This window comes from Syngnathus leptorhynchus, chromosome 13 (assembly GCF_054491065.1).
Source record: "Syngnathus leptorhynchus isolate UIUO chromosome 13, UIUO_Slep, whole genome shotgun sequence".
In the NCBI taxonomy this organism is placed as follows: domain Eukaryota; kingdom Metazoa; phylum Chordata; class Actinopteri; order Syngnathiformes; family Syngnathidae; genus Syngnathus; species Syngnathus leptorhynchus.
The window spans coordinates 1494135-1507295 of NC_141207.1; the positions used below are offsets into that span (position 1 = coordinate 1494135).

Consider the following 13161-nt stretch of genomic DNA (forward strand, 5'->3'; position numbering starts at 1 on the left):
CAGTTTTTGGAAAGCAGCAAATTATTTCCCAGATGCTTCACTGACACAAACTCAGACATTTCTAAAAGTTGAGAGTGAATAGCAAAATACTCCGCAGAGCAAAAACAAAAGCTACAAAAAATATTCTCAAAATCTTCTATCCAATTAGAGTCTGGCTACCAAACAGTTGGCCCTAAAAATTTGATTCGTCAGTTGGATTTCTTCTTTATGGGTAGAGGCAACGGCAAAAAGACATGTGAAGCGTCACCCTCCGGTTAAAACAATTAAAACAGGTCCAATCATTTTTTTTTACGCACTGCATCTCAACCTATTTTTAAAGGAAAAAGTACAAAAACAAAACTAGTGTGAGAATTTATAATGGCAAGAAGTTGTCCTCTGAGAGACAGAGACTACCAGATTGTAATAAATAAGTAAATAAATAAACAAATAGATGAGAGTCAGCATCTCCGCTTTGGTGTCTTGGCTTGCAGCAGGCTCATGAATATTTGATGATATCATTTTGGGCTGTCAAGTCACATGACAAGACGCATACATGCTATCGATTAATGGCCAGAGGCGCACTTATTGTCTTACGGTGTCACAAACACTGTCATCGTTGCTTCTTTGTGTCCTTTATCAATTATGTAGCACATAAATCATCAATACTGTATAAAGGCTATTTTTTACATAACCGGATAAGAATCGGTTGAATTCCGAGATTTTTTAGCTGTACAGCAAGCAGCCTGTCCTTTCCAAGGCCGTCGTTCTCCCGAAGTCAATAAAACGCTAGCTCAGCTAAGTGTGCGGCAGCAAACGCTAACAGATGGTTTGCGCATTCCATTTAAAGGTTCACCAATCTCAAAATTGAGATGCGGCAAAGTCGGCATTTGTGCTCCACATGCTTGAATAACATTCCCCTCCACCTCCTCAAGCAGCACAATCCGGATTTGCTGAAATAAATTTTGCGCGCGTTGACACTTTAATTTGAGTGTCGCTCATTTGCTGAAGGCCCGGCCGGCGTAAGCGTTTGTCGGGCCTGTAGCGCGAGGGGCTAACGTCTTGATGGAACACGGCCGATCGATAGCAATAGCGTTCCGCTTCGTTAACTACCCCCTGACGCTAAGCTAATCAGCAAGGTAATGGCGTGAACACTGTGATGCGTTTGACCGACCTCCTGCCGCCGAGCCGCTGACTTTTCCAGTGTCGCAACGCCACTTTTAACCGCTGCATTTCACAGACGCTTCATTAACGGGCTAATTAATTCCGTCATCGGGACTTTGCAGGAACAGGAATGCAGTTTAACTCATGACTTAAAAACCTAAAAAGATAAAAAATAGCATTCCACAAGGTAGCCATTACAAGATGATTATAACTAATTTGCAAGCTTATGATCAAAAGAATGAAACATACAAACAAGGTCACTTTGTTCCTGTTCCTGAGTTGGAACAGGGACTGTCATATATGTCCGTGACGGTTGTTAATGAAGTCAGAGTGCAAGAACATGTACAGTTTACAGTACAGCTAATTAATGAGTTAAAAATAGATAAGTTGATAAATGGGGTGTCAGTGACACTCCCAGGAGTGTGTGTATGTGTGTATAAACAATATTAATGCGTAACTGTCTGTTATTGTGGATGTGCTTCGAACAATGCGTGAGTTTGTGTGTTGTGTAGGACAAGTCTAATCTCTCCTCCATCTAAGGACAAGTTTAACGAAAGCTGCTTGCTGTTTGCTCTGATGGAACTAATTGCGCTTCCTTAAAAGTCTGCTCATCTTGATTTGCCTCAGTAGGCAGCCGGCAGCTATTTCACGTAATTAATGGAGGTGAAGAACGTGGGTCGCATCAACCGGCTGGTAACGGATTCGTCGCATTCGTTAAATCTGCAAGTTCAGATGTTAGTGAATGGCATGGACAACAAACTCGTTTTGCTGACAAGCGTGATTAGTCCAATGATAGTGATTTCTTTTTTTTTTCACATCCCACTGTTGATTTAGTCCATCCTTATCACCAATGTGCACATTTGCAGAGGTGAAGCGCGACCGTCTCCACAAAGGCGCTGAATTTGTGGCGGCTTCTATGATAAATAAATCTTCATTAAAGGAAAGAGAGAAAAAAAAATAAGGACGAGAGCGTTTGAAGACACAAAAGCGCCCGCGGGGATTTTCAAGGTCTTGTGTAATCCGCTAAAGATTGTTTACGGCCAATGCTAAAAGCCTGCAGAGCAACAAGGAGAAGGAGGAGAACAAAAACAACGTGAAGATGAGCAAGAAGGCGGACAAGAAGAACAAGAAACAGAAGAGAAACCAAAAGAACACAAAACCAAACTGAAAAAACAACAACAACAAAAATGAAAACAAACGACTATCAACAGAACATCAAAATGATCAGCAAGAAAAACAACAAGATGGGGACAAAAAATGAACAAGAACAAAAGACAAGTACTAGAACAACCTGAACAAAAAAAGGAAAGGAACATGAAGAACAAGCTCAAGAATCAAAGGAGACAAACAAGATCGCTAAGAACAAAAACTACAAGAATAAAAACGAGAGCAAGACCAAAAACAAAAAGGACAATCAACAAAATGAAACACACACCCAAACATAAATAAAAAACCGAAATGAACAAAAATGAGAACAAAAAAAACAAGAGTATGAAGGACTCGAAAGACAAAGAACCAGAGAATAAAAACAAGATTTACAAGACTGTTTTGCATATTTCCATTGAGCAAGTTGCATTTGTTTTCAAATTCTGTGGATTATTCATAATCGTCCAAGTCCCACACCCCCATATTGTGAATCATTTCCTTCTGATTTTGTCTCTTTCCATTGAGCAGGTGGCCTCCATCTCCCCCCACCCCATGAGCGCAGCGCATGCCGCTCTGATGAGTCAGCAAACAGTGTCACCTATAGGCTTTTGAGAGAACTGCATCTCAAGTATAGCTCTTTCAGTCCAGCATTGGTGTCCAAACTACAGCACGCGGGCCATTTGCAGCTCAACATGAATTTTTCAGTAGCCAGCAGCTTATATGGACTAAAAACAATTGAAACTGCCTACAAAGAGAGTTTTTTTTCAAAAGCAGTGAGAATTAGATCCAAATAAATTATTTACGACTAGAACATTTTCTCTTCCACACACTGTGGTGAAGAAAGATATGTGAATCACGATTTATGAATCATTTTGATCATGTTGTTCTGCTCAGAGTGGCCTATTAGAATGTCTTGCATTCCTCCTCTTCCTCTTTTGTTCTTCATCCTCCTCTCCTGTCACCCGAACGAAATCTGACTCTGTGGTCCTTGTGGACCTTCAGCCAGCTCAGTCAGTAACATGAGAAGTGACTGCACACTAGAACTGACTTGCTAATCTGTGGAGATGGAGGCCTCGGCGATGCTAGGAACTTTTCATTTGTCTCTTTAGCCACCAGGGCAAAGACGGACCATTTCCTTGTAAATTAACTTAGCAACTTAGCATGCTGTGAACTCTTCTTCATTGGTCTCAATGCCGTGCGGGATGGTGGGCTCTAAAACCATTCCGGCTGGTAAAGCAGATTGAAGGCGATAAGAAGATAAAGTAACCACGGAAACAATGAGCGTCTGTTACAAACCCACCCGTCAATTAACGCGGTCTCCCACGGCAACGCTGCTGTTGCCTTTTGAACGTTCCCACCATCAAACGGAAAGCAAACAGGAATGATGAATCTTGCAGGGATTGCCACGAACGCCAAGATGTTAAAGGTTATGTGTGAGCATGTCAGCTCAAGCAATTTGAAATATTTGCGTGGGGAGGCAGAATGAAACGGCAATGTTTGAGTTGGCGTTTCATGCAGGAAAGGCTTTTCTTTGGAACGCTCGTAACACGCCCAAGGTGTTTTCAACTGCTCATTTTGCTATTTATTGACTTAAGTGGAAATAAATGAGCGTCTTTACGACCAGTACAACCAGTTTGATTCCTTTGTGGACTACAGTGGCCGGGGCTGAGATTTGAGCAAGCATTTAACAGCCAAAGACAATTCTGTAACTTGGTTTGTTCCAGAAGAATCGGAATCAGGTCTCTTTACCGTTTGAGTTGGCGTTTAATGCATGAAGGCTTTTCTTTGGAACCCTCATAACACGCCCGAGGTGTGCTCGACTTCTCATATTGCAATTTATTGACTTCCGTGGAAATAAATGAGCGTCTTTTTCGACCAGTACAACCAGTTTGATTCCTTTGTGGACTACAGTGGCCGGGGCTGAGATTTGAGCAAGCATTTAACAGCCAAAGACAATTCTGTAACTTGGTTTGTTCCAGAAGAATCGGAATCAGGTCTCTTTACCGTTTGAGTTGGCGTTTAATGCATGAAGGCTTTTCTTTGGAACCCTCGTAACACGCCCGAGGTGTGCTCGACTTCTCATATTGCAATTTATTGACTTCCGTGGAAATAAATGAGCGTCTTTTTCGACCAGTACAACCAGTTTGATTCCTTTGTGGACTACAGTGGCCGGGGCTGAGATTTGAGCAAGCATTTAACAGCCAAAGACAATTCTGTAACTTGGTTTGTTCCAGAAGAATCGGAATCAGGTCTATTTACCGTTTGAGTTGGCGTTTCATGCAGGAAGGCTTTTCTTTGGAACACTCGTAACACGCCCAAGGTGTTCTCGACTGCTCATTTTGCAATTTATTGACTTCCGTGGAAATAAATGAGCGTCTTTACGACCAGTACAACCAGTTTGATTCCTTTGTGGACTACAGTGGCCGGGGCTGAGATTTGAGCAAGCATTTAACAGCCAAAGACAATTCTGTAATTTGGTTTGTTCCAGAAGAATCGGAATCAGGTCTCTTTACCATGTCGGCATATTCATTTCGATGGCTCTCCGTTTCATCTCAACTTCAAAGTAACTCTGAGTAAATTGACCAATTTTTTTCGTCAAGTGTTATTAAATTAGCATATCTAGCAAGAATTTTGCTGGTGAATGAACCTTGACATTTTTTAGGTTCAACTCCTCATTTGCATCACCAGCTCAGTGGCCTAGTAGTAGAGTGTCCTCCCTGTCACTGGAAGGTTGTGGGTTCAAACCCCGGCCGGGTCATACCAAAGACAATAAAAATGGGACCCATTGCCTCCCTGCTTGTCACTCAGCAATAAAGGTTGGAATTGGGGGGTTAGATCACCAAAATGATTCCCGGACGCTGCCCACTGCTCCCCTCTCCCCCAGGAGATGGATCAAAATCACATGGGGATGGGTTAAATGCAGAGGACAAATTTCACCACACCCGGATGTGTGTGTGACGATGATCATTGGGACTTGGGACTCAGATACATGTCAAGCAGTTTTCTGAGTCAAAGTCGGAGTGAGACTCCTGCGTTGAAATGGAAAAACACCCCCACCTCACCTCAGCCTTTTGACAGATTCCGTTTTAATAGTTGCGTCCACACGGTCATTATGTTTAGCACCTTGTAGCGCACGCAGGAAATACATACGGCTGCCGGAATGCAAGTTAACGTTCGGGGTGGGGTGATGCTAACAAACGTATAGTTTTTCCTTTTAGCTCGAGAAAAGTTTCGCATACAGGTGGCAGCATCGTGTGAAAATGATTTTTGAGAGAAATATTGTGCGGCAGACTGGACAGAACAAATCAATGACTTCCCTGAGTAATTTTCTGGAACATAAACTTTGACGCGCGCAATATTTTTGGGAGACCACTCTACCATTACTGGTCCAATTTGCCGGCATGTTTGTTAGAGTGGTGCTCACTCTAACTTATTTGTAAGAACCACACAGGAGACAGTGTGCCTTTTGAACACTTGCAAGTGGAGAAATCGTTCGTCTCCGTGCATACAGCGATGTTCGAACGAAGTCTGACTTGGGCCTCTTGCAAGAGCATATTTATTGAGAGAAGCAGGGAGGGGGTGAAAGTGGACGGGTTTGGTGAACCCCCGGTTTTTGGTCAAATCAGAGCAGGGGGATGTTTTACGATGTTGTGTAAACAGAAAAACTTTGCATCCTCTGCAGCTGGTCAATCAGTTCAAGGGATCTTAGCACTTTGTTTTACTACTTTGTTAAGACAGGACAAGTTTGGTGAATTATTACAAGTTACATTCCAACAGGATCAAACTAATCAAGACTGAATCCGATTTTATCTTACCTATTTTCACTCCCAGGCAAGCCATGACGGGTTGAAGTCTCTTCTTGTCGAGCAAGTTATGCAGGACATGCTTGACTGATGGTTTGTGTCACGGATCGAAATGGAGCAGGGCGACCAAATGCAGCTTGGACCGGGGTTTATTTTTTACTTTTAGTCTAATTTATTCACGCAATATACAAGACATACAACATGATACAACAAACAGTATTACACAGTCGGATGCATGAACGGTCACCCCAAGCAAACTATTTAAAGCTTTTAATAGGGGGCCCGGTTTCCCATAAATATCAGATATTGGCCAGATATCCTTACATTATGGACAAAATACAGATATATAATTGACAATAACCAATAAACACACAATAAGGCACAACAAGCAGTAGACACACAATAAACATACAAGTACCGTATTTTCCAGACTAAAAGGCGCACCGAATTATTAGGCGCACCTTCAAAGAATGGACCATTTTAAAACTTTGTCCATATATAAGGCGCACCGGATTATAAGGCGCATCAAATAGAAGTATTTGGATTTTTGTGGGAAAAAAACAAGTTTGTATCGTCAGCAAATAATACTTTATGAAGTATGGATGAAGTATTAATAATGTCATTTATGTACAAGATTGAGGGTAAAGGTCGTTGGAAGGGAGAATGAGGGAAAACAAGACCAACAGAACCGACAAACTAACAACTTAACGGACCGACCGACAGACTGGCTAACCGAAACAGAACTGACACTGTAATCAGTACATTGATTGTGAGTAAATACAGCAATGGAGAAGTGGTCGGAAAACCATGACAACCCACACATAATAAAACAACCGGGGATGAGTCGTGACACTTTGCCATCTTCTCCTTCTGACTTTTGTTGGTGCTGTTGGCAGGCGAGGACATGTCACGTGTCAATTGCATCAAAGTTTGTTTTAAAAACTCACACGCTGAAGTGAAAGTGTTCAGAAACTTTAAGCTCAAGTCAAATATGCATTTATGTATATATGCACTATACACTATATTGTGCATAGATGTATATAAGCTGCTTATAGACACACAAACGCGCACACACACGTACACGCACACACCCATACACCCACTCGCACACGCCCATACACCCACTCGCACACAAACACAAACACATGCACACGCACACACGCACACACACGCAAACACACACACACAAGAGGGAGTTCTGCCATACAAAAAGCTTCTCTCTCCTCTTCCTCTGTTCAAACTGGAAGAGGACCTCCTGCAAGGCATCATTATGTTCCGAGTGGCTTTTCCCGCGAGCGTTTTGTTCCTAACGGTGAGTGACTTTGAATAATTAAACGTTTTGTGTCCAAGGAAAGGAGATGAGCAAGTGCATATAGGTAGAAAGCATTTCACCTACTTACAATAACTTGTTGTTACTACACAGAAGGAGCGGGCTTTTTTTTTTTTAATCTTATGGAATAAAAGTTGACTCAAGTATGTACAAACGATATTGCTTTGGTGGACACTGAATGCGATCAGGTGGACAGTCGTTAGAGACTAGGTGGACGGGGAGAGGCGAGAACATCTACAGTTGGACTTTAAAGACCGGAGACACACTAAACAAAACTTTGCGCAACCAGATTTTTTTTTTTTGTGTCTACAATCAGCACCTAACGCCATTTTCTCTTGCTGACATGCTTTTTGTGAGGCATGTCTATAGAAAGCCGGAGAAAGTTGAAATAGGAAGTCTACAATTTTGGATATTTTATTCAATTGCTCCCCAATTTCAATCATGTAATCTAGTCAGGCTGGTGTTTTAAACTCCTGGGATTTTTGGTCCATATGTGTGATCTTAATGAAGGACATCCAAATCTTTAAAAAAAATTGAAATGGAAGTTCTTTGAAATATATGTGGATGGAATGACAAAACATCTCACATCTACTGATGTCATGCATTTGTTTCAATAGCTCCAGAGCGTACTTGTGCTGGCGCTCCACTCCAGGAATGAACCGGTTCGGAAAAGAAGAGAATGGATCGTCCCTCCGAGGCCGCTCAAGGAAAATGAAGATTACTCGGGAAAGGAGTCAGTAGCCAAGGTAAGAGCCACTTTTGTCCACAAGGAGGCACTACAGGAGCATAATTTCTGTTCCATGAGTGCCACTGGTATTCAGTTTTGGTATGTTGTGTGCGTTTCAGATTCGATCCGATTTTGAAATCACCAGGAACATCAGCTACTCCTTGCAGGGCGTCGGCGCAAGCCAGTACCCCTTCAACGTCTTTGTGGTGGACCCCAAAACGGGACTCATTCGCATCACTCAATTGCTCGACAGGGAGGTCATCGATTCTTACAATGTGAGTGACCTCTCCTTCAATTGACCAATTTTTAATACATACCTATGTTTATATTTTAAAGTGGATGACATCTATTGTCTTTGTAAAAGCACAAGGTGTGACACAAGTCATCTAATAATCTGTAAACACTGTTTTTGTTTTTTGGGTGGGCTGTGCCAACTGTTGGGCTGCTTAAAAAAAAAAAACAATGGGAAAATGTTGTAATACTTCAAATGGCCTCATGATGATGCTGCAGAGTAAGTCAAATCAAGCCACTGGTATTTGTCCTGTCAGCTCTTGGGTATCGCCAGATTCAATGACGGCACTGAGGCGGAGAAAAAGATTGACCTCCGCATAAAAGTGCTGGACGAGAACGACAACGAGCCGCAGTTTGATGCCATGGAGCCCGTGGACGTGTACGAGCGCAGCCCTGTGGGTGAGAGAACAGATAACGCTTGAGACTGGTCGGGCTTTACCGTTTCACCTGGGTCCTGTAGGTGGCAGTGTCGTGTCTTTGTTTTCCAGGAATGTCCGTCACGACAGTCACTGCGACCGACGCAGATGAACCAGGCAACCCCAATTCTCAGCTGTTCTATACCATTGTCCAGCAAGACCCACCTCACAACATGTTCCAAATGAACAAAGATGGACACGTCTATGTGGGCAAGCCCACTCTGGACAGAGAGGTGCAGCCCACAAGAAACAAAATGTCCAAAAGGTGTTTTGTGTGAAAGGCTCACTCAACGGAGTGCTTTTGTGCTGTCAGACAACAGATCGGTATTTTTTGACCGTGCAAGCTCAGGACCTCAATGGCGAACCTGACGGACTCACAGGGACCAGTACGTTGACCATCAATGTGCTGGACATTAATGACAACCTTCCAACACTGGAAAAAGACCAGGTACTGGCCGTAAGAATGAAACATGGTACTTTTCAACAGTCACGTCGTTGTGTTGTCACCGGGCATGTCAAAGGTCACGTCATGTTATTGTTTCGTTGCAGTACGAGGGCAGCATAATAGAAAACACGCAGGGTGTGGAGGTGATCAGGATCAAAGCTCAAGACCTGGACCTAAAGGACAGCGACAACTGGGAAAGTGTGTTCGATATTGTCAAAGGCAATGAGGCCAAGTACTTCAGCATCAAAACGGACCCAAAGACGAATGAAGGCATCATCACGCTTGATAAGGTACGTGTGGAAATTAAACAGAAACGCGCAGACTACCCACTTTAGTCACAACCTGAAAAAATACGTACCATCTCACAGCCGGTGGATTATGAGCATGTGATGGTCCTGGTACTTACGCTCACTGTGAGGAACAAGGCTCCACTTTATGAAGGACTTCCGCAAAGCACCACGTATAAAACCTATTCTGTCAAAATCAACGTGCAAAACCAGCGTGAAGGTCCAAATTTTGATCCTAAAGTCAAAGTGATCACCATGTCGGAAGGAGACGGCAAGCCTGCCGATGATATCATCGCTCACTACCCAGCACTAGATGGAGACACTGGAAAACCAGCTGAGAATGTCAAGTGAGTGGCTCCACACTGAGCTGTCTCCATCCATCCATCCATCCATCCATCCATCCAAACGGGCCGCACTTGTGTTGCAGGTATCTTAAAGGTTCGGATCCTAACAACTGGCTTACCATTGACCCAGAAACAGCTGAAATCAGGCTGAACAAGATGCCCGACAGAGAGTCCCCTTTTTTAGTCAACGGGACATACTACGCTCAAGTGCTCTGCATTTCTAAAGGTACACTGAGACAATAGTAGCATTGCCCAACCTCCTTAGCTGTAAAAATTCTGAAATATTCTGGTGGAGTCCCACAAAACACAAAAACTGTACGTGAGTAGCTTTTCAGGCATCTGCACTTTATTATTTTTAACTCCCTTGTTGACAACTAATTTGGAGCTGCAAGCTAAACGACTTTAACTGAATTCGTACATCTACCTTTACCGGACGATTTAGTATCTGAACAGAATTTAGGACAGAATGTGAATTCTGGTGCTACTTCTGTTTCCCGCAAACAGACGTACCATCGACCACCGCCACTGGCACCGTGGCCATTCAGGTGGAAGACTTCAATGACCACTGTCCCACCCTGACCAGTACCCTCGAGACTCTTTGCATTCCTAACAATGCATTTATCATTAACGCCGTCGACGAAGACGACTTCCCCAACGGAGCTCCCTTCACCTTTGAAATCATTCCAGAGGGCACTAAGGGAAAATGGCAGGTGGAGCATCTCAACGGTGAGGACCAAACATCTGGCTTCTTCAGGCGATTTAAATCTTCTCGATTTAAATCTTCTCATGGTTGAATCTGTCAGATACCGCAGCCATCGTGAGAGCCCAAGAGTCCACATGGCCCGGTCTCCATGAGGTGGAATTTTTGGTGAAGGACGCGCAGGGGGTGGCGTGCCCGGAACCGCAGAAGGTGACGGTCCAAGTGTGCACATGCGATGATGGAGTGATTTGCGGAAGACGAGGAGGAAGGGGTCAACCCGACAAGAAGTCAGAGTTAGGACCCGCAGGCATTGGACCGCTGCTCCTGAGCCTGCTGCTGCTACTGCGTAAGTGCGATCAAACGGGTGTGAAGGTTGGATGGAGATCAGGGCATCAGGAGTAGCACTATAGCACATACATTTATTTTATTTTTTTTAAATACAATGACTCGGATTAATCCAAGCAAGTGTGTTGCTGTTCTAGTGGTTCCCCTGCTGTTGGTCCTCTGTCAGTGTGGGGACGCCATTGGGCTGCCATGGGACACTGCGGACATACCGGATGGAGGCAAGTCCCATTTGATAAACTACCGCACAGAAGGAAAGGGGGAGAACACGGTAAATTCTGATCACTCCGCCAACTCTTCAGGACACGTTCTGTTATTGACTTCTGTATGTCCATTTGCTGGTTCTGTGGCAGGCGGTGCCGCTATACCTCATCCCAAAGCACCAGGTGGCCCAAGACGTGAGCGATAGCATGTACCAGTCAAACTTTGTAGACAACTTCCAGGGAAACATGGAGCAGTCCTGGGGAAGTAGCCAGGCCAACGTCAACACCTACTCCAGGTTCGGAGGTGCAGCAGTAGGAGGCCCGGCGTCCGACAGCATCGCTCTAGAGGACCACCTGCTTTATCAATACTACCAACAGGTGACAGCAGTGGTGTACTTCTCTGCAGGCCTAAATAATATTATGTACAAAGCAATAACCTACATTTGAAGAGTACAAATGTAAACGTAGCTCTTCTCATGATCTTGCCGACCCACATCACACATTTTTGGTCATATTTCAACAGAAGGTGTACAGCGAAGATAGGAGACAGAACATGGCAAAGAAGGACGCTCACTTGAAGTTCAATTGTGAGGGCCAAGGTTCCTCAGCCGGCTCGGTGGGCTGCTGCAGCCTCCTGGAGAACGACAACGACCTGTGTTTTCTTGACGACCTCGGTCCCAAGTTCAAGACCCTGGCAGAAGTGTGCGGTGGCAAGAAGCTCCAACTAAATGTCATTCCACCAACAACAAAAGTCCTGACTGAACCAAAGTTGGAACTCCCAAAGCTGCCGCCAGTTGCTGCTATGGCAGACCGGACTCAAGTGGTGAAGGAAAGCATGATTACACAAAATCAAGGGATGACCGCTGGGATGGGAGAAGTGTGCGGTGGCAAGAAGCTCCAACTAAATGTCATTCCACCAACAATAAAAGTCGTGACTGAACCAAAGTTGGAACTCCCAAAGCTGCCGCCAGTTGCTGCTATGGCAGACCGGACTCAAGTGGTGAAGGAAAGCATGATTACACAAAATCAAGGGATGACCGCTGGGATGGGAGAAGTGTGCGGTGGCAAGAAGCTCCAACTAAATGTCATTCCACCAACAACAAAAGTCGTGACTGAACCAAAGTTGGAACTCCCAAAGCTGCCGCCAGTTGCTGCTATGGCAGACCGGACTCAAGTGGTGAAGGAAAGCCTGATTACACAAAATCAAGGGATGACCGCTGGGATGGGAGGGATGGAAAACCAGATGTTCTTGCTTCAGCAGCAGCAGCAGCCCGTCTGTTACGCCGCCGCAACACCCATGCAGTTTGTAGTCCAGCCACAAGTCCAAAACATCCTGCTGCTGGCCCAGGCACCAGCTACCAATCTCCAGGGAGTGGTTCTGGCAGCACCCGCACAAAGCATGCTAGTGTCTGGCAGACACACCAATGATGCCAGCATGGTGCTGGTGGAGAACCACAAGGTCCAGGCTAAGGTCCACACAAGAAATCATCTCGGCCTCCAGAATATGGTGATGGTGGAAAGCAAGCTCCCTGCGGGGTCTGGGAAAGTTCTAAAGGGGAGCAGAACCACCCTGGTGGCAGGAGGTGGGCAAGCAGGACGTATTTCTAAAACTCACAAAGTCCATTTGGTGGAAGGCTCATTTGGCGGAAATGAAGCTGCAAGCGTGTCTCAGAAGATCAACACCTCTGGATCTGTAAAGTCCTTTAACATTAAAAGCACCACCACCACCAAGTCAACTGGACCTCCGGTGGCTTCTTCCAGAATGTCTGCATACCACAAGGTGGTGGTCCAAGAGACACGCAAATAACGGATTTTGGCTATGAGGTGCTTCAAGTGCACATGACGGATTATTTTCCTGACTCAATCCTGCTGACTATTTCCAGTGCAATGAATGGGATTTAACGATCATTTTCAGAAATGTCCTCTCTTTTGTTAGTATCGTATGAAAAACTACGGAGAAACCGTTTCGGAAATTTTGTGGGTGCAG

General features: G+C 44.5%; 1 protein-coding gene across 1 annotated transcript; it reads left to right on the top strand.

Moving 5' to 3' along the window:
• Window positions 1–7241: 7241 nt before the first annotated feature.
• On the top strand, window positions 7242–13082 carry LOC147046833 (desmoglein-2.1-like). The gene is made up of 14 exons (XM_085927380.1): window positions 7242–7401; window positions 8037–8165; window positions 8266–8421; window positions 8695–8836; window positions 8926–9086; window positions 9167–9301; window positions 9403–9588; window positions 9667–9932; window positions 10013–10155; window positions 10434–10655; window positions 10733–10975; window positions 11112–11242; window positions 11325–11552; window positions 11698–13082. The coding sequence occupies exons 1-14, from the start codon at window positions 7360–7362 to the stop codon at window positions 12979–12981; spliced, it is 3468 nt and encodes a 1155-aa protein (XP_085783506.1). The 5' UTR covers window positions 7242–7359; the 3' UTR covers window positions 12982–13082.
• Window positions 13083–13161: the final 79 nt, after the last annotated feature.

What these genes read in the sequence shown, in the direction of transcription:
- LOC147046833 (XM_085927380.1), top strand. Translation starts at nt 7,360, where the DNA reads ATGTTCCGAGTGGCTTTTCCCGCGAGCGTTTTGTTCCTAACG. An exon ending in GTACGAGCGCAGCCCTGTGG is followed by an intron (nt 8,837 to 8,925) that starts GTGAGAGAACAG and finishes TTTGTTTTCCAG; the next exon opens with GAATGTCCGTCACGACAGTC. An exon ending in CAACACTGGAAAAAGACCAG is followed by an intron (nt 9,302 to 9,402) that starts GTACTGGCCGTA and finishes GTTTCGTTGCAG; the next exon opens with TACGAGGGCAGCATAATAGA.